This window comes from Hetaerina americana, unplaced genomic scaffold, assembly GCF_022747635.1.
Source record: "Hetaerina americana unplaced genomic scaffold, ioHetAmer1.1.p SCAF_3, whole genome shotgun sequence".
Classification (NCBI taxonomy): Eukaryota; Metazoa; Arthropoda; class Insecta; order Odonata; family Calopterygidae; genus Hetaerina; species Hetaerina americana.
In genome coordinates, this window is record NW_027286874.1 from 108,806,365 (window position 1) to 108,827,495 (window position 21,131).

A 21,131-nucleotide genomic window follows, 5' to 3' on the forward strand; every position below is an offset into this window, starting at 1 on the left:
GCAGGGTAATTAATGCCTAATACTGATTCCACGCCAATTCCAGGACTCCAAGAGCCAGATGAAGGATTGCTCTAATGTTTTGGGTTTCAGTGGAGGATCAAAGGGTGGGTGGGATGCTAAGATGGATACACTATAGCATTTATCAAAGGGAGAGTTGTGTTCGGAGGCATGTTCTCCCTATCCCGAAACCCTCGTATTCCCTTCAGTTCTGTCCCTCTCTTCCTTGATAAAGCTGGCCACGACCATCGAAAATTCGAAAAATAGTGAGTCTCTTTTTTGTGTGTTTCTGTCTGTGACCACTAGTGCTAAGTGTCATACATTATATATATATATATATATATATATATATATATATATATATATAACACGTCCTCACTGCACGTCCGACACTGCAATAGGTCCCTCTTACACTCCTCATACTTCATTCTACCCTTCATTTCGTCCAACATCCCCATCCAATATTTTCCCCATCCTCTTTTGCCTCTGGACCAAATCTTTGCTCTGGATCGATTATAAGTCGTCATCACAGACTGTCCTTAATCCGGCACTCACGGCCCAATCTTGTCTTCTTTGAATTGCTCTTTCTAATCGTCACTGGATCACTGAAGAAGTTTCTTATCCTAATATTGGCATTGTGGTACCCAACACACCCATTATACTAGTAGCGGAGCGGAGCGATAAAATAGATTTACAGGGTGTGTTCCAAAAGTAATGAAGTTCTTTTTTTTTGAAGTAATTTACTGAATAGATTTGCACAAACACTTATAACTCTTCAAAGTACTGTCCTTGGGCTTTTACACATTATTTCCAGCGACTCTGCCATGACCGGTGCGTGCCCGGGAATGCGCCTTCGGGGACCTCTAGCGAAGTCTTCGTCACGGCTGATTGGATCTCTCCTATGGACGAAAAACGGGTTCCTTTCAGGGTTGTCTTAATCCGAGGGAAGAAAAAGAAGTCTGCTAGACGTCAGGACTATAGAGGGGGTGGGACAGCGTTGGCACCTGGTGTTTGGCCAGGAACTCGCGGACTCTTAGCGTGTAGTGGAAAGACATGTTGTCGTGATGGAGTTGCCAGTTCACGGAGATGTCTTTTCTCGTCCTGATTACCATATTTCGGAGTCTTTCCAGCCATTCACTTAGTAGATAGCGTTAACTGTCTGTCCTTGAGGAAAAAACTCCATATTGACCACTCATTTACTACTGTCGAAAAAGACAATGAGCATTGCTTTCGCTTTTGATTTGATCGTTTCTGCCTCTCTTGGGCTTGGGGGACTGGTCGGTGTGCCACTCAGAGCTTTGGCGTTTTGTTTCTGTGACGTATTCAAATACCCAGGTTTTATCACTGGTGATGACGTCGTCCAAATAATCAGGTTCATTTTCAAACCGTTGCAAAAGTTCACTTGGAATTTCCTCTCGGTTGGTCTTTCGTGACACGGTCGGCGTGCCAAAGTTCATAACAACTGACGTCCTACCACTTACACAGCTTGGAGAGCACTGAGACCGGTTTCGCGGCAGATTTTAGCGTCCCCCTCTCCATCTACTCCAAGTGGTTCGATCCCACTCCAACCAATAGGAGTGGCGCGGGAATTTCAATGCATTACCTTTGGAACGCACCCTTTATATTTCTCAAATTCTTCTCAGAATGTACGAGTATGTTGACCAATTTCCCCCTTACCCGCGTTCGCTCCTTATTCTAATCGCATAAAATTACAAATACGGATCTTCGAAAGGACACATGATTACCTTTCTCGTATGTCCCCACCAACCAACCGATCCTCGACCCCCTCTGGTCGTGGGAAACTCCGGCTCCCTACCGTTTCTCACCATAAAGCCGACCGTTGAAATCTCGCTGCCTTTCCCCAGGGCACTTTTCCTTCGCGGTGGAAAATCGTCAATCGTTTTTATAAAACTGTTCCGAGAAATGACTTCACAAATTTACCGTCCCACTTCATTGCCTTCCACTCGTCTTCCATTTCGAAAGGATTAATCTTAACCGGTCCAATAATTTCGCGCCTCCTGCTCTCCACCAATCAGCTTCGCTTCCTTTCGGAACGCACGCGTCCCATCAATTGAGCAGTCTTTCATCCTGAATTTATCTGAACATTTCTACTCCTCAATCACCACCTATTCTTTCATAGAGGGTCCATTCCTAAAAGGAAGTAGAATGATTTCTTAGAGCCGACGTGGACGGATGGAGGGGAGCGATTGGAAGCGGGAAAGGCCATGGTAAATCTTGGGAAAACAACGCAAAACGCGTCAGTTGTCAGCGGGCCGCTCCAGTGTACAGATCGCTTTTAGACTGGACCCCTATTCGAGGGTCGCGTCACGAATTCACGATGCCACGTTCCATGGAGCAACGTTCAAACGACAAAATGTTGTGCTAAACTCGGGAAATCGGGTTCGGGAGATGAAGTAATTTCCCGAGAAATGGTTTTCGGCCGGCACAACATGTTTGGGGAGGGCAAGGTATCCCTCGTTGTTTCTTCAGAAGTCAAGAGCCTGCTGCTATAAGCCGACGACTGTGAAATTTGTCAGCAAAAATCTATGAAGCCAGAGACCGTAGCGATCTTCATGTTCTTTAAACAAGACTTTATAACGGTGCAACACGATGCCAACTCAAGCAAGTGCAATCCTACATCCATTGTGCTGACAAATTCCCCATCTTGACCTCAACCACGCCATTGATTGTACATCTATCAGGATCGAGTGTCGCCCGTTAATGACCTTGGAATTTTAACCTTGAAGGAGGGAATATTTCTTATCCTTTCTCTCAGTCCTAATTTCTGCTTCGAATAACCGTGGCGAAGACATTTTTTTTAAGTATGTAACGGTTGGGAAATGGGGAAGTTGATTTCATGTCATGTATATGCCATTACGTTTTTATAAATACTAAAAAATCTATAAAACCAAAGGAATGGATATTTTGCGTCCACGAGCACATTTCCTGGAGTTTTTTTCCTTTGTCCATGTTTGACCGCCGCACGCAACAGGAGGAGGTTTGCCCCCTGCGACCTCAGACATGTCCGGTGAATGAAGAGGCACGCTTTTATTTTCGGCCATGGTTGAGTCTGTACTGTTCAGAAATCTTCGAATTTGCTTAATATCAGGCGCGACCATAATGAGAGGAGCCGAGATGGCTCATCCATTGCTACAACATCGTTGAAACAGTCGTGGTCAGGAAAGACAATGGAAAGAATGACGCTGCCACCTGACCTGACCAACAATACGAGGTCTATCCAATAAAAACGCGAACTGGTGCAATCTGGCGGCCATGACGCATACTATAGCCACGCCCATTATAGCGGCCCTAGTTGCCTGAGACCCAATGAGCCGTCTCTGCTTAGCGGATCGTCGAGCTGTGCGCGTATGGTGCCAGTTATGTTAGTTTCTGTTGTCCTTGTTTTTACTGTTTGTCGAAAACGGAAATTGAAGAAATCAACGAATCAGCATCAAGTTTTTGCATGAAGTGCGGTAAGAATTGTCAAGAAATTACTGAAATATTGACTGCAGCTGTTTACGGTGATAATGCTCTGAAAAAAACATCCGATTTAAAGTGGATTAAATCTAACCAAAAATTAAAAAAAAACCGATCGAAAATCAAAGTCCTGGTTTCCTTTGATGTCAAAGGTGTCGTTCATCATTACTTTCTTCCTGAAGTAGAAAAAGTAAACAAATTTGACTCAAGGCGATGGATGGATCCTTCACCATGACCACGAACCTGCGCATTCAGCATTGATTGTTCGCCATTTTATGACAATAAATTTAATCACCTTGATTCTTGATCATCCTCCTTATTCCGCAGATCTCGCCCCCTGTGGCTTTTTCCTGTTCCCAAATTGCAAAAATGTGATGAGGGGACATATCACTGGGGAGATGTGGAAGACACAATAGAGCAAGAAACGACGAGAAAACTAAAAAGCCTAACTGCCAAGGAGGACTTCTAAAGGTGCTTTATAAACAGTATGAAAAGAAGAAGACGGAATGAGTGTATACTAGCAACGAATGGAGAGCACTTTGGAGAAGGGGCAGAATCGATGTAGACTAAATTTTGCAAAATACAGGTTTTATGGCCTCAGTTCGCGTATTTATTGAACATATCTCGTGCATGAACGAGATAAAAGTGTTGCACAGCAATTAGTGTTTGAATGCAAGTCAAGCGAGTCAATTTCAGGAATATTGATGGCATGAATTTGGGTGATTTCCAGACTGAATAAACATCCATGTGAGTCGCACCTATTTCAGGGATGCACCAATCATTTCCTGTCTTCGACCGAGTTCAGTTGAGTCGCCGAAGTCATTCCTTATCCCGGAAAGGACTGCCGATTCCCCGTGTGTGACCCCTGCCGTAGGGCGGGAGTGGAGTTGGTAGGGGGCAGGCAGGCGGCCGTGGCGAAGCCGGCCCTGAGCGGAGAACTCAAATGGCGACGGCTTTATCATTACACCCTATGTCGAAAAAGGGAGCGGGTCCGGGAATTCCGGGGCCCGCCGCCTCTGTTCGCGGCCCCCGGTCAGTGGGTGGGCGCGTGTCCAGGAGGCACCCTCAAAGAAGGGAGTGCCTTTCGTCCCGCCCCTCTGGGGGTCAGGAGGGGCCAGGGGACACGACCTCCGCCACCGTTGATGCGGGAGACTGCCAATGATACATTTCCTTAAATTTCACGCTCGTTTGATGGGATTATCGCATGCGACGGATTTGATATGAGATTTGGTTTTCTTCCAGTTTTTTGTGTTCATTTTCAACGGAAACTCGAGGCTGGCGTTTGCTTTTTTTCTTGGATGTTAATTAATGGTTCATCGGGGAATGTTACCAAATCACACTCGGGCGGGGTTTATCCATTTCTGGTACATTAGCCCTCCTCAGTCTTGATGTCCAACTCCTAAACCTCCCGGCAAACGCGGGCTCGGGAGGCAGTTCCTTTGAAAAGAGGGCATTGCCAAAGGCCTCCTCGAGACTTGGAGAGTCTCCCACGAGGACTTCCAAGGTGAGCGGAAGTTCTTTGGCATGGTCAAGAGATCTAAATTCTCCCAGGATGCATGTTAATGCGATCGGTTTTACGCATCCAGCCGTTTTCATCATTTATACAATTGCGAGTAGGTAGTATGAATTTCGTATATAGCTGAATTTCACGGAATTTAAACACAGTTTCAAAACATCACGTCTTATTTTCGCTTACTTCATTTAATAAGGCAGCTACCCAGTATTCAACTTTAAGAAAATTAATTTTTGATCTCATCTCAGCGTGAATGTTATGCACGCTGTTCCCGTCTCGCTGCAACCCACTTTGCAGGAGTGCTCTCGATCATTAACTTGTCACATCCCTGTCAAGAAAATCATATTATGTTAGTTTCCTAAATTATTTGTTGAACTTAAAACGATGTAGTAAGATTTAAGATTCGAAAATATTTTCTTTAGAAAATTGGGATTACTTCCTAAGGTATAAATATATATATATATATATATATATATATATATATATATATATATATATATATATATATATATATATATATATATATATATAATATTTATATATATATGCAATAAAATATTCAGAACTTCTCACCATAATGAGTAATTAGCTCAATACTCCATATTAAGGCGATGTCTCCGCGTCGCACAAAACCACGCTTCATATCAAAGTTTTATCGAGCCTCTTCTTAACATCCATACTCGTAAAAGATTCTCTGCTCTTTGAGAGAGCTTCGTTACCTAACGCAACCCTTCTCCTCATGTAACCCCCTACTACTCGTACTTTGACCATTTCGATGCAAAACACCGCCGAGGTAGGTGAACTCCTCAAGGTTTTTCCCTTTAAATTTCTTTACTCTGTCATGCTTGTTCTAATATTTGCCCTCCTGGCTGTTAACGTTTATCCTATCATTCCTCTCTCTCGCAAAACTCCAAACAGTTGTTTCGTTCGCATTGATTCTAATCCCATGCCTGCCCAATTGTTTTCTAATGCCCTTGGCAATCATCACAACCACTGACAAACTGAAGCTTGATGATCTACAAATGTAAGTGATTTTGTGATTTTCCCGCCGACTTTCATTCCTACCTCCAATTCCTCCCGTGCCTTATTTATCATTTCCTTGACGCCTAAATTACGGAAGATACTATCACCACCCTGCTTTACCCCTCCTCCTAATACTGTATATCTATCCAAACTCCCCATCCCCACTCGCACCTGTGCAATGTGAGACATTCACATGTTGCCGATAAGTCCCCTATCCCTCCTATCTACTCCTATGCTAAGTAATACTTGTATTAATTCTACTGATTATTGATTGATTTCTATTGATTATTCATTTTGCCGACCCCGGTGTCGGCGGGGTAACGTCCTCGTCTGCCATTCCAAGGGTCGCGGGTTTGATTCCCGCCTGGATGAGTTTCCCTCCATCTAGGGCTTGGGTGTTTGTAAATGCGACCATTGTTATCGTTGTTAATAGTTCGATGTAAAGGCCAAAATGTGTTGTTTTCGGACTAATACTGAATAAATAAATAAATAAATAAATAAGATTAGACTATTATTCTAGTTATAAACGGATATCTCCTCGTATTTATATATTTTCTTAACCTATGAAACTAGCATAGACACCCCGTGGAGTGCTCTATTTTTCTTTAAATAAGTGTCCTCATCACTACCATGGCAATAAGATTTCAATTGATAGGAAACTTGAACTGACAAGAGTTACATAGTCACACTAGAAGTTTTTGTGGCTTTGTAACTTTGGTTTTTATAATACGCGTCTCCAACAATAATAGCATTTCATTGGGTTACTTAATAATTTCGAAGGAGAGAGTTTCGCTCAAGTGTGGTATATCCCCTTCCTGAAACCAAACTGGTTAGTCATCATTTGCCCTCCTGTTCATTCCGCCATTCATTGCTGTCAACCTAATTACTAATTTCACTGCGCACGAAATGAAACTTCTATTGTTCTATAGGTCTTACATACGATTGCGATTCCAGAAATTTTTGGGATGGGGAATAATAACCATTTGAAGCGACCTTAATGTCAAAAACCTCCCTCATAAAATCCAACAAATTAAACCATAAAAACTCTCCAATTCATGTTTTCCTTAAGCATCAAATAGCTCCGCGGAGATGAGTCTATCACCACACCCTTATTCGATTTAAATTCCCTTAATATCCTTTACATCTCGAAATTAAGTACGTCTTGGCTTCAACTATCCATGTCAACGTCAAATTCTCTTTCTATATTTAAACTTGCTGGCATACTTTATTTACCACATACATGTATTACATGGACTCCACTTTTTGTGAAATCGCCATATACTTGGTCTGCATCTTTCCATACGTTTCTTTCGGCCTATTAATTACCGTTCTTTGTTGATTATTTATACCTTGTACTTCCCTTCCTCTCTTTGTACTTCCTCCTCCCTAGTTTTATCTTTACATACTTCCATTTCTTTCCGTCATCTCTCTTCCCAATCAGCTATCCTTCCTTTAGCCCTTGGTTTTCCTATCCCTTTGCTATAGTTTTGTTCGAGGCATTAGATATCCCTTTTTTGATATGTTATATTTTGTATCCGTCTCCCTGTTTTCACTCATAAATATATCTCCTAGTAACCATTACTCTTCTTTCCGGTTAATGCGTCTACATTCCATTTTCTTATTCCTCTACCCTGTCTTTTCTCCTGTATTTTGAAGTCACACTTTATGTGTTTGGAAATTTTCATTCTGATGCTTTTGTGATCCTGCGCCAAGAGCCACTGCGGCATCCATCTAGCAGATAATTTTCTCAAATTTTCGCAGTCCTAAAATCCTTAGTTTTCCTCTTTCAATTTTTCCGACACACATTTTCTCATTTTCCTCTCCTCAGCATTATCCTGACGAACATTCGGAGTGCTGGACTGATTCTGTTATCTTCTCCTCTGCTTCTGTCTACTGCCCCACTTAGCATGGTTTTGATGGAATGACGACTTCTCTTGCCTCTCCCGCTGCCGGGCCCAGTGGGCTGGCACTGCATTCGACAAGAGCCCTTTCTCGCAATTAGGGGACATGGCAGTCTAATGGGTGGATCGTTGGGATACTGACCAGTGCACCTGGGTTCGATTCCTGTGCACCATCATATTAACCCCAGTCGAGTGATTTGTAGGTTACCATATCTCCCTGAGAAACCGACCTTCGTGTTGATAACTTCGTTTTATTTTCGTAGGTGGGTCCACTATATTTTCTTGGGATAAAAAATGATTTTCCCATTGCCTTCCTTAATCGTGTTTTCAGCGTGACCTCTTATCCCAAATGGCCGTCCCGCTAGGGTCAGGCGCCTTTGCAGCCGCGCCACTGAGGAACAGACACCTTTTCAACAACATTTCGTCTGGCTCCTACCCATCGAACTATCTGGCATGGGTGACCCTTCGAGGAGGAAATATCATTACTCTTCCAGCACAACATTAGGGGTCATCGGAACGCTCAAGCCCTTCCACCAATTCAAAAATGTTCTTCAATGAGCGTGGTTTTCCCACTTACCTGATGTTATTTAAAACTTACTCGTAGAATGCAACAATTTCAGAATGTGAAAATCATTCGCCTTGACTGGGATTCGAACCCGTATCCCTCGGTGTCCGGTAGAGTGCTTTAGCCAGTTAAGCTATCGAGGCATCCTCTTAAACTCTGAAATTTTGGGGGTTTTTAAGGAACAAGATGTTGTGACGAAATACCGTGCATACAATGTCATTCGTAATCGTGCACGCCACACCACAGTTCACAAGGGTTAAAGCAAACTTTTAAACACTTAGGCTGTTGTTTATACCTTTGACAGATGCCAAAGAAACTACGGGAGATACCGCAACATTAACTTTTAACGGAGTCATCCGCAAAGTGTACATTTCAATGCAACAATTTCAGGGTGTAAAAATCATTCGCCTTGACCGGGATCCCAGTCAAGGCGAATGATTTTTACACTGAAATTTTTGCATTGAAATGCATATTAGCGGATGACTCCGTTAAAACGTTACTGTTGCGGCATCTCTCGCAATTTTTTGGAACTTACTCGCAGACTTTAACTCATAACACATTTTGGAGTTAAGTACTCTGAAATTTCCAAACTGTGGTCTTGTCTCTGCCAATTACAAGAAGGGGATCGAGATGGTGCGGGGGTTAACGTACTGGCTTCCCACCCTGAGGGCGCGGGTTCATATCCCGGCGGTGTTGAATATTTTTCTAAGGTATCTCGATCCCTACTTGAGGTGTCTTGTGGAGGGCACTTTGAGTGAGTACGCCGTCCGTCGGATGGGACGTTAAACTGCGGACCCCTTGGCGCCTTTCGTAAAGAGTAGGCTAATGTCGACGCAGGGTTTCTCTCCACCCTTCATCCTCTCCTGTCCATCCCCTATGACGCAAATGACCTTAGCTGTCGGTCGCCTCCCCTCAAAACTACTACTACCCAATTACAAGAAACCGTCTCCTTTTGCTTTGGAGTGACACGATGGGGTCAAAACTGATGCATACCAATTGAAAATAAACGCCACACACACTGCAATGGAATTTCATTAAATATTTAAAAAAACATGCTGCCATGTGACCCTCGTGCACCACTTTACCGCATCAGTGTCGCCCTGTATTTTTGTGATGGGTTCTCAAACGATAATAACGATCCCAGATTGCAGTTTGTAATGCTTTCTGTCTTTAATTATTCACGAAAGGGTTGCTTATTTCAGAGAATTCATATTTAATTGTTAATATCGATGGCTTTGATCCAGACTTAGTCCTTCGGCTGTTAAACAAGAATTCACACAATCGGTGGAAATCAACCAATAACATCGTCCGTTGCATATGTTCACTAGATTGGCACATGGAAACCGTTCGGGGGATTTGAACGGGGGAGCAGCCAAAGGGGATTAGGAATTCGACAAAATTCAACGGGAACCGACGCACCGCCGGTTCGATCAAATCGACTAGACTGCGTTAAACACTGATCTGTAACCACCCAGATCATTTCATCGTTTAGAATTCGACACTTTTTGTCTGCTGCTAAAATTTATTACGGTTACCAAATATTTTTATTAATTCCACTGCATCCTCAAAGTTTTGTAATGTTAAATCATAATAGTTAAATGATTTAAGGTGCATATATAAAAACTTTACTTGAATTAATGGCCGCTGTAGGTGCTGGGGTGTTGAGTGTAGGGATTTGTTGGCGGAGAGATCTCCTCTCTCGACCGCCAGCATCCCGATGAACAGCCACCCGCTTGGGGGCACCAGCGTCACGTTCTCTCCGAGATTACGTAAAAACAGCCCTTAAATATTCGAGTCTTTCCACCTGGCAGCCAAGTACAAGATCTATCCCAAAAGTAGCATCAACTATTTTTTCCCAGATGGACGGACGGGTGGCGGTTTATCTGGCTGGGTTCGAGGGGGGGAGGGAGTCTCAGGAAAGGGTGGAGGCCAGTGGCATTTGGCTCCCAGCCTTTGAGGAGTGCGGATCGTTCGCTGGCGAAACCTCTATGTCGTTCCCTCGAGCTCCGTCAGGAATCGGGTATTGGAACAGCGCTACGCCATCAAATTTTGCGTGAAACCGGGCAAAACTGGGAAAGAGACTCATGCAGCATTCTCAAGGCTATTTATGGTGATAACGCCATGGGCAGATCGGGTGTTTTTGATTGCCACACGTTGTTTTGGGAGGGTAGAGAAGATGTTGAATACGCCGAACGTTCATCAGGACGCCCTTCGACCTCAAAAGGTGACTGATATCTTACAAGAGTGAAGGTTTTTTTGGACATGAATGGCAGATTAGGTGTTGGAATAGCTTCTGATGCACTCGGCATCCCTAAAAGTGATTTACATTGACTTGTGAACCGAAAACATAGGAATGAGAAAGGTGTATTAGATGTTCGTGCCGCGAGTGCTATCGGACGAACCAAAGAAAACTCGCACGCGGATAGATTAGGTTTTCGCATTGTTTCTGATGCACTCGGCATCCCTAAAAGTGATTTGCATTGACTTGTGAACCGAAAACATAGGAATGAGAAAGGTGTTTTAGATGTTCGTGCCGCGAGTGCTCTCGGATAAATAGCAAAAGGAAACTCGCACGCGGATCTGCCAAGAGCTTCTCGGCCACGTGTATGGGGATCCAAATTTCCACCAGGCTTATATCTCTTCCCCCGCCCTCTCAAACCCGTGCTGAAAGGTCGTCACCACGGCTCGATGGAAACACTACAACAGGCCGTGACGAGGGAGCTTAGATGTATTTCGGGAGCCGCAATCCAGTAAGCGTACGAGGCGTGGAAAACCCGCTGGCAGCGGTGTGTGGACGTACAAGGCTGCTACTTAGAAGACTTCTAAGTGAATTTATCAATTCTGGCAATGCATTTTTTTAATCGACTCAATCCGACTACTTTTGGGATAGACCTCGTATTATCTCACACCCCCCCCCCCCGCCACACGCCCTTGCGGCGGCTTGTGGGGTATTATGTAGATGTAGATCTCTCTGGCCCGTGCACATACAGGGTTCGTCCGGAAAATAAGTGTACTGAGCTCAGGAAAAAAAATTTATTACACTTTTACATATCTTAAGCTAATATTCCTCAAAATAGGACCCTTGTGAGTCGATACACTTGTTCCAGCGGCGTTCCCATTCCTGGAACGCTCCCGCGAAGGCATCATCGGGAACCTCTCGAAGACTCGTCGTCGACGTCTTCTCTGCCCTCCACGAACATCTTGTGCCACCGAAAGATCATGTTTCTGGACATGGCTGACTCACTACACCACAGCTCAAAGCCGACTGCCTTTTTCAGCGTCGCTTGCCAACATACCCCCCTCCAATCGCAGCCCGTCAGAGCGGTGCTGGGCGCGCCTTGAACGGCGCGCCCAGCCCAGGAGTCAGTACGTTTATTTTCCGGACGAACCCTGTAGTGTGCATGCGTGCCCTCACCTTCGTATGTTTTCCTCGTCAGCTCTCCCACCGAAGTTGAAGATTGTATCGAAGCCTTCAATGTATCTTATTAAATCTTCACAGTAATGATATAGATTTATGCTGATGGCAAAACTAATTACCTCAATAAGCACTTCTGATGCCTTGAGAATTCCTGTTATTATTCAAACGGTCCATGGTTGAAAATACTCTTCGTGAGAGCGCCATCGCGACGCTTACCATTAAGGATGAGAATAACAACTCTCAGAAAATGTTTTAATTTGTAAAAGTTATTATTTTTGCTGAATTTTCAAAATATTTTATTGAGTTTTCAAATTATTTATAAATTTTTAATTACATGCACAGTTTCTACATTTCATAACTCAACATTTTTTCAATTTCGATTTGCACACAAATAAATATGTGTAACGCACATTTGAACATTTAAGTTTTATTATAATTTATTTTTTTTTTACTTTCAGTAATCGGTGCTTATTCGACGGGCCGGTCGGTGAGCGTCCGAGCCCACCTCCTCCTCCTACACACCCCTCCCTCCCTCCCTCCTTCCCCACTCCTCTTCCTCCTCCTCCTCCTCGGGTGGTGCCGCCGGCCGCGATCGAATGCCGCTCCTCTGCCCATCCGTCCTCTGCTTCTATTCGTCCAGGAGAGCGGCTTCGCGGCGCCTCCGGCCGGGGCCGCCGGCGTAGTTGGCGGCCGCCAGGCCCATCAGGTGCTTGGCCGCCTGGGCGCCCGAGAAACCCCGCCCCATGCCCAGGTCCAGCGTCCCGCCGCGCTTGGCGCTGTGGGCGAGAGAGGTAAGAGGGGACACGATCGACAACAGTACATAGTCAACAAAACAATGGTTCACGAGCATCGAAACTTAGCGCCGGTGGTATTCGAATGACCAACACTTACGTCACGCGTAGTAGTGATAAGATTGTGGCGACATTTCCGTCCTTAGTTTCAACGCCAAAGACGCGAAATATTTTGTTCTCTCCTTTTCTCTCTTAAAGAAATTAAATTTACAGTATTTAGAACCTGGATGAGAATTGGTGGCTTGTTTAATGAATAACTGATCGAAGCACTTTTCCACTTGATAATATTTGATCGAAGCACTTTTCCACTTGATAATATTTGATCGAAGCACTTTTCCACTTGATAATATTTTTTTATTTTACGACCGGGTTTCGATGTATTACATCATCATCAGACCTGATGGTTATCAAATGGAAAAGTGCTTTGATCAGTTATTCATTATGTTCGACTTCCACCACATCACGCCTGAAGCTTCTCAATTTGTTCCCTCGTTTTATCTTTATCGGTTCGGGTGAATCAGATCTGGAGAGCAAGACCGGAACTGGCAACAGTTCAGCAATCCACGTTCCAAAGTCTGATCTTTCTCTCCTTACCATACTACCATAGACATAGTCCTTAATGGAAATGACATGTTCATCTCTTATTTTTTTTAATTAACAGACAAGAATTATTTTTATGTTTCGCTTGAGTAATTTCAACATATATTGTGTTTAAATTACGATTAACCTGAGAGGGCAACTTGAAGTAAGCCATCGTGAATTAATTAAGAATTGGCAAAGATCTATGGAGAAACCAGGGGTGATGAACCAAGCAACCCACGTTGCCAGTTTCCTTAGTCATTTCTTTCAACTGTAGCTATTTAATCACGCGTTTAAAAACGTGGTACGGACTCATTAAAGGCGATTAATTTTAAGTTTTCTAGAAGGAAATACAAATACGCGATGATGATATCCTCTTGTGATACCATATTGTTTGGACATGCTTAGTTCGAGTACAATTATTGGTTCGATTTTTTTTCGACTGCAACCTTGAGACTCATGTTTAGAGCGTGTTCGACGCTGAAGGTGATAAGGGGACCACTGACTCTGTCTGCTCCTGGCTCCTGATCACGGACTGTCCAATGCGGGCGAGCAGCTCCAGAACGTATTCGGGGTCGGGGTCGTCCAAATCCACGTATCCCCGCAACCCTCCCAGCCGCTGACTGCAAAGAAAACGAAGGGCGTCAGAAAATATAATCCATCTAAATTCTTCCGTTCACAACTACACCACGGAGGAAATGGGGAGGGATTGCAATAATGGCTCGTAGTAGTGGCAAGGGAGGGTATTGCGAAAAATTCCCGTGATGAAAATATTTCGCGAACTATTGAAACTGATATCTTTGCCTTAAACCCATAAGATACTCAATATGAAACATTAGGTGAACTGTTGATAAAATTTTTACTCATAGACAAAGAAACTAGACAAAAAATTTATTATAAATACTAGAAATCATTTTTTTTCAAATTTCGGTAATCCTACAAAATGATTTTATTTGATAGAAGATTTACAGATAAAATTGCGTGTGATGAAACTAGTAGGCAGGAAAAAAAACAGAATCAAAGAAGGTATATGAACAGAAATTAATGTATTCTTGAATTCTAGATATACGGGAAAGAAAAAAATTGAGGAGTTAAGGAATTACATTAATAAATCAGGAACTGTGTCAGAAATTAATACTATTACTCGCTATTCTCTTTATTCTATTTTCATGCGATAATTGGAATTCTCATGTGGTTCTGTGACTCAGGAGGCTGCGGATTCAAATAAATGAAAGATTAAAGGAATTCTAAGGGTGAAATAAACTGCCGCCATTTTGGAATGAGACACATATTAATATGTAAATTGTAAAGTGGCCTGCGTAAATGTAAATGCCATGCCAATCAATTTAAATGCATTGCACGTGAAAGCAAAAGGCAAACTTAAAGCTCCCACATCGAAATGAACCGGCATGGGGAATTATTTGAATTCCCAGCGAATGAATGTATAGGCCATACTCGGACCTAATGTGGGAGGAGATCTTACCGCGTTTCATTGCCAATAAGTAGTGCCCTCTTTGTTTGAAACCAGAATGCAAAATGCAATCCAAACCGAGAAATGGGCACTTCTTCACCGGAGAGAGGGCTTTTTTTAAAATGCATTCCTGCCGCCTCATGGCAGCCCACACGCCATTTAAGGTTAACACAACACCATATGCAACAGGTGTCCCCTCACTTCCAAAATCTCGGGGCAGAGGGGGAGGAAAAATTGTCATGTCGTTCATTTGCCCAGTGAAATGTGTTCTTTGAACTCGTGATTGCACGAGGGTAGGCTGAAACCTAATGCACACGTGCTTGTAGACAATAAACAAAATGATCTTCAGAAGCACTCCAGGTAACATGTGGAAGAAGCATTCCCCTTCAACACGCGTGCGCAGGTTTGAGGTCGTTACATTCATCCAATGTATTTTTGAGAAGCGGAAGTATGGCGACGTGTTCTAGTGCTATGTCAACGTGAGTTAAACAGCGTGACTTAAAAAGTGACTCCTACTGAGATTCATCGTCGTTTGAAGGCTGTTTATGGTGACGATGCTGTTGATAGGTCTACTGTAAATCGATGGGTAGTATAATTTAGTGGTTGCGAGCCTGGAAAAGCCATAAATGTTGATGAAACACGCGGCGGACGTCCGATCACTGCCACAGACGATAAACATCCCAATCCCTTCGAAGATTTAATTCAAAATGACCAGCGAATCGCAAATCATTTAGATCGAGTTTGTCGTGTTTAAATCAGTCTGGCGTCAATAATCTCGCAACATGGCAACGCTCGTCCACACACTTCGCGCGCAACTGGAGAGGCTCTGCGAAACCTGAAATCTGAACAGATTCCACACCCTCCTTGTTCCCACCCGATCATGCGCCTTGCGATTTTTATTTTATTTCTTCAACTCAAGAGACACTTCATGGGTAATTATTACTCCTCGGATGATGAGGTGAAGACAGCTGTCAAGTCCTGGATTCGAGAAAAGTCGGAAGAGTTTTGCAGTGACGGAATGAAAAAACTTGTTGTTACACGTTGGGAGAAATGTGTTAGCATTAACGGTAACTATGTTGAAAAATAAATATACGTATGATTTTGAAACCTAAGAATGGTACTTTAATGTACTCTAGTGTACCGATCTTGCTTTTCGTTTTTGTTCACACTCTACAAGCATGTGTGCATTACTTTTCAGCCTACCCTCGTAGTATTGTAATTTTACACGAGAATCGTTATTTTCATTTGCATTTCAAGGAGGCCGCACATTATTTTAATGGCACAATTGCTTTTGTCCGTGAGAACGGAATAAACAAGGAATGTTTTTCAACTCACCTTGACATGGGACTTGAACCCTGGCAGCTGGAGACGAGGATGGCGAGGGTGACGGAGAGGAAGATGAGCGATGACCCTTTCATTGCCTGGGGGAAGGAATAAAGGAGACAATCCATCAGAGACACGCCGTGGGAGAACAATGCGAACTTCTCTCAGGGCATTGCTTTGTATTACACACACATTATGCTCAAAAGATGAGTTGGGAATCCACCAGTGAGGTAAAAAAATAACTTTGAACATTGAAGCAACCTAAACGACCACTAATACGTACAAGGCTGTCCCAAATATACGTAGAATAAATCTGGCGGTCAAACCTTTATTACAGATCAAATTACAAATTGCGAAAAATCATCATAAGAGCACCTTTACGAATCGACCCTCCGATACCAGTGCCTCCGCCTGTTGTGGTACGCTTCCTGTTAGGAATCAACAGGACCCTCGTTCGGGCACCTCGTCATGGCCTCTTTGGCATAATCCAGTGGTCCAAAATGGTACTCAGAGAGGTTGGGTCGTCATCAAAGTTTCATGGCTCGTCACCGGAAAAACCACCGATTCCAAAAAATTCGGGTAACTTTCACCGTGGTCCAATAGGTTCAAGGCAAGATTGTCACACACAAGCAGTCTTCCGATAGAACCTTGGGGGACCATCTTGGCGCACCTTTCTCACCTTGGCTAAATCTTCTATAAGAACGCAATGGTTTTCTGAATATTGCACTCTTCTGTTAACATCCTGGCACTTGGAGATTAATCAGAATTAAGGATGTGTCTTAATGTTTGCACATCATACTGTGTTGTTGATGGATGTGTCGAGGGCATTCCTCATCATCAACCTACCCAAACCTTCCCTGAAGATCCTGTGCGGAAGCAGAAAACCATCACTTTGGACATTTCTCCATCTCTTTAAGCATCCTTAACCATTTTCATGTCCTCCGAACTCAATTTCCCGAGCTTGATGGAATATTTCATCGCATATCATAGCTCCATGTAAAGTGGCATCGTGAATTCGTGACGTGACCCTCGAACAGAGGTCCAGTCTAGCAGCAATCCACAACCTTTAAATGCCCACAGTTGGCTGACGTGGGTCGCGGTGCTTTGCCAATATCTCCCATTACCTTTCTCACCACAAATCACCCCACTCCGGCCATATAACAATTGGTGGCAATTAATAATTCTACTTATTTTTGCGACAGACCCTGTACTTCCAATGAATACCCAATGGAATGTAATCCGAGCTTTTTTTTTCAAAAACGTGAATTTTTCACTGATTATAATCAAACAGCGTCGAGTTTTATTAAAATTTCTTAATTTTATTTTTAAAAAACTTTACAAGCGAGGCCATAGATAATATTGAAATATTTTGCATTGCGGGCGATAAAAACCCGAAATTTATTCAGAGATACTTCTTACTGAAAAGTTTGTGCGAATTCTGCAAATCATGTATTTTATATGGCCTTTCATCCTAATTGAATAAAAAAATCGTAATAAGGGAATTCAGGTTCTAAGCCTGCAAGAAATCACTGCGAGAAAGTAGATTCGCCTGAGTGACACCGCGTAGCAATGTCAGGAAAAAATAATTTGGCTAATCATTCGCTGATATGCAATTGAGGGCGCGATTTCGATTGGGATGATTGGGTCGTCGGGGAGTGGGCGCCAATGCTACAACGCCCTTTGAGGTGCGCGATGAGAGTAATTGGGTCGATATCAAAAGCCCTCAAGGCGGCGAGAGTTCATATTTTTTCGATAGCAGAACCAGCCGTCGAGATGTCAGAACCCCGTGGAACACCCGCGGGTCCGCTCGTACCCCCAATAGAGAACACCTTCCCCCCGGCCAATCCTTCGAAAGACTTGGGAAAATATTTTGCACACTTGTCAGGTGATCCAATGTTTGGGGTGAACTTCCCTCTCGGCACAGCGCCCCCGTTGATTATGCAATCGCCAGCGCTTGCAAGTGCGCCCGTGTTGACTACGTTCCTTCGACAAACCGCGAGTTCCTACGATCATCAAGATGATTGAAATTTCGAGCAATGGTTAAAATATTTGTAGCGTTAGTTTAGCAACATGATGATTTATTCTGAAGTAAATACATTAGTACAGTCATTTAGTTACTACTGTCATTTGTCATATGAATGATAGTCGATGCCACGAGTACTCCACTATATTATTCCACATAACCAGATATTTGACTTACTTTCACCTATTAAAAAATGTCTAATCCTACTGACTTTTCTCAATTTCGCCCAATCTCTATTCTCTGTACCTTATCAGAGGAAATGAAATGTATTGCCTATCACTCGGGAAATAACTGCGTTCCCGACAAATGATTAATTCATCCAATCAGGGATCTAAAGAGGGCATTCTGCATAAACAGTCTGAATTAATCAAGATCCCCATTAATCATCCATTGGTCAATTGATGAAAAGAAGAATGATGAATATTATTGTTCTCTTTGGCGTCACTAAAGCATACGAATGAGCAAATCATGATATTCTCCAGCGCCGTTTACTCAAACTGGATTTTTTCAGAAGCCTTTTCACGGGTTGACCCCTACCTCGAAGGACTTGCACCAGCAGAATAACTCTTAATAAGAAACGGCTCAGATTTTCCTCTCTGCTGCATTGAGTCCCTCAACGGTCCTTCTTAGTTCTGCAGCTGTTCTCTACGCATGCTCTTGACAATTCAAAATGGATACATGACTGCAATCATCACTTTTATGCCAATAATCTGCACTTATACACTAATTACTCTATGAATGCGTCCGTAAAAGACATGTAAACTGACAAATTAAGACGTTTAACCAATTTTTGCGTGAACTATATCAAATGAACTGAATCCATCTAAATTCAAGAATAAATAAAGTAACCATAATATGAGTTCATTACGCCTTAAAAATTTTTATTAAAACCCACTTCCCAAAGTTTTTAATGCTGGTGTCAAGATTGACTATTCAAATAATTCTCGTACTCAGGGGATAATTAAATCAAACATTATCTTGGGATAATTATGATCAAGTTTTAAAGTATTACTGTGACTAAAAAAATTTCAAAATTCAATTCCTTTTAAACTACGAACGAGATTGTTCAAAATATCTTATTTCACTCTCTCTTAATCTCTCTTTTGATGTCATGCTGAAAAATATTTTGCCCGTAGATTTTTACTGCTTAGATTGCCTCGGTGGTTCATTCACGACCCGGCGACACTTTTGGCACTCTGCCCCGCTGACCCAATTAAGAGTGCTTCGATTGGACACCTCTTGATGGGAAGCGTCCGAAATGCGATCACCCCCGGCTGAGAATGCCGCGAGGGGAGTGCTGCTCGGCCGGTCAACATCATCTCTCTCCCTTGGGGGAAGGATTTGGCGGTTGAGGGAGAGGAGAGACCGGTTTCATGACACTTCTCTCTGGTTATCCAGAACCAGGTCAATCATCAAAAATGATTCAGTTTACCTTAACGGTTTGGGGCATAACTTATTATAAAGTTACATCGGTCGACTAAAGAAAATTATGAATTTGGTGACTTGAACAAATCATCACGAAAGACTTTTGGATTGGGAAAGAAAATTCTATCGTAAAGAGAGGATGTGAGAAAATTCAATCTTTCGGGCACATAGCTGCCGAGGATTTCAACCCACGAGGCAATCAATCCCTATCCGGTTGGCGGACGCAATCGGAGCCCCGACTTCTGAATCAAAGTCCCCGAAGAGGAGCGATGCGCCAAGTGCCAGCAGCTTAATGCGGCCCCAGCCGAACTTCGCGAATCAGTAGCCACCTCTTTCCGTTCACTACCTACGTATTAAGCATGAAATAATATTTCTTTTCATAAACATATGTTTCTATGTATCACGCCATGGCAGTTGGAAATGGAATCCAACTTAAGCTATAGTATCTCAGATTGGATATTAATTTAAGAGTATTACGACATAATAAACACTTTTTAGATATATCAAAATGAAATACACTATGTTATCCCACAGAAGAGCTTTATTGTACGACCCGGGTTTCGTCGAAGATCGACATCATCAGGTACAGAATATTCCCAGTCTAGGTTTAAATACATTTTTCAAACTGGGAGAGGGGGGGCTGGAGGGGGAGAGGGAGGTTTGCAAAAATCGTTAGGAGGTGATTGGGATGAGAGGGAGAAAGGGTTTGGGTGTGGAGATGAGTGTCCAACTTGGGAAGGTACGGCGGTTGACGGTGAGGGGAGGGGAGGCACCACAGGTGGTAAAGCACCTAGGTACTTACCTAAGTAACCTAACGTACCTATTCTGTACCTGATGATGTCGATCTTCGACGAAACCCGGGTCGTACAATAAAGCTCTTCTGTGGGATAACATAGTGTATTTCATTTTGATATGAAGCAATTCCACAAAGTTACTATGGATATAATTAACCAAACTTTTTAGATAACTTGATGCCAGCTCCAGTCTGTATTATTTTACGAGGTTTGTGTGAAAAGTATCGGTAACAATTTTTCCTGACGTGTGCGCGTGAATTGCTGAATTCAGACCGTCAATTAAGTGTGAACATGATCGCAGATCGTATATTGGCATTGATAAGATTGCAGTGCACACACCATTGACACTGAAAAAATGGCGATGCTAAAGATCTGCCGTAAACTCGTCCTCCCGAAGGTCTTTGGACGAACGGCCAAAAGAGCAAAGTCGAGTGCCTTCTTGCGAAGGCCTTCTGCCATGGCATCACAACGATTCCCCAACCCCTTAACAGTCGCGACTTGGCACCAGCAGCCTATTTCTTACTCCCAAAATGGAAATCCTCCCTCAAAGGATCCCGCTATGGGACCCTAAGTGCCGTGAAAGAAACTTGCAGGCGTACCCTTAAGGACCTTCCGGGATCCGCCTACCAGGGAGCCTTAGAGCCGCGGAAAAGCCGCAAGGGCTAAAGTGTATCGACGCTCAAGGAATGTACTATTTTGAAGAATGTTGAGGCATTCTGTAACAATATCTGAAATAAATATATTTTTCCATAAAAATTCCCGATACTTTTTATACAAACCATGAATGTGGCCTTTGAGTATCTTCAGTGCATCCCTGTGGTATAATTCATA

At 43.1% G+C, this 21,131-nt stretch overlaps 1 protein-coding gene across 1 annotated transcript in view; it reads right to left on the reverse strand.

The window, feature by feature from the left end:
• Positions 1-12,454: 12,454 nt before the first annotated feature.
• The window catches only part of Dh31 (diuretic hormone class 2), a 72,655-nt gene continuing 63,978 nt past the window's right edge, over positions 12,455-21,131 (reverse strand). The window contains exons 2-4 of the mRNA XM_071588272.1: positions 16,071-16,156; positions 13,771-13,887; positions 12,455-12,670 (exon numbers count right to left, since the gene is read on the reverse strand). Coding sequence (XP_071444373.1) covers positions 12,523-12,670; positions 13,771-13,887; positions 16,071-16,153 — 348 coding nt within the window. The 5' untranslated portion in view covers positions 16,154-16,156 and the 3' untranslated portion in view covers positions 12,455-12,522. The remainder of the gene's footprint in view (positions 12,671-13,770; positions 13,888-16,070; positions 16,157-21,131) is intronic.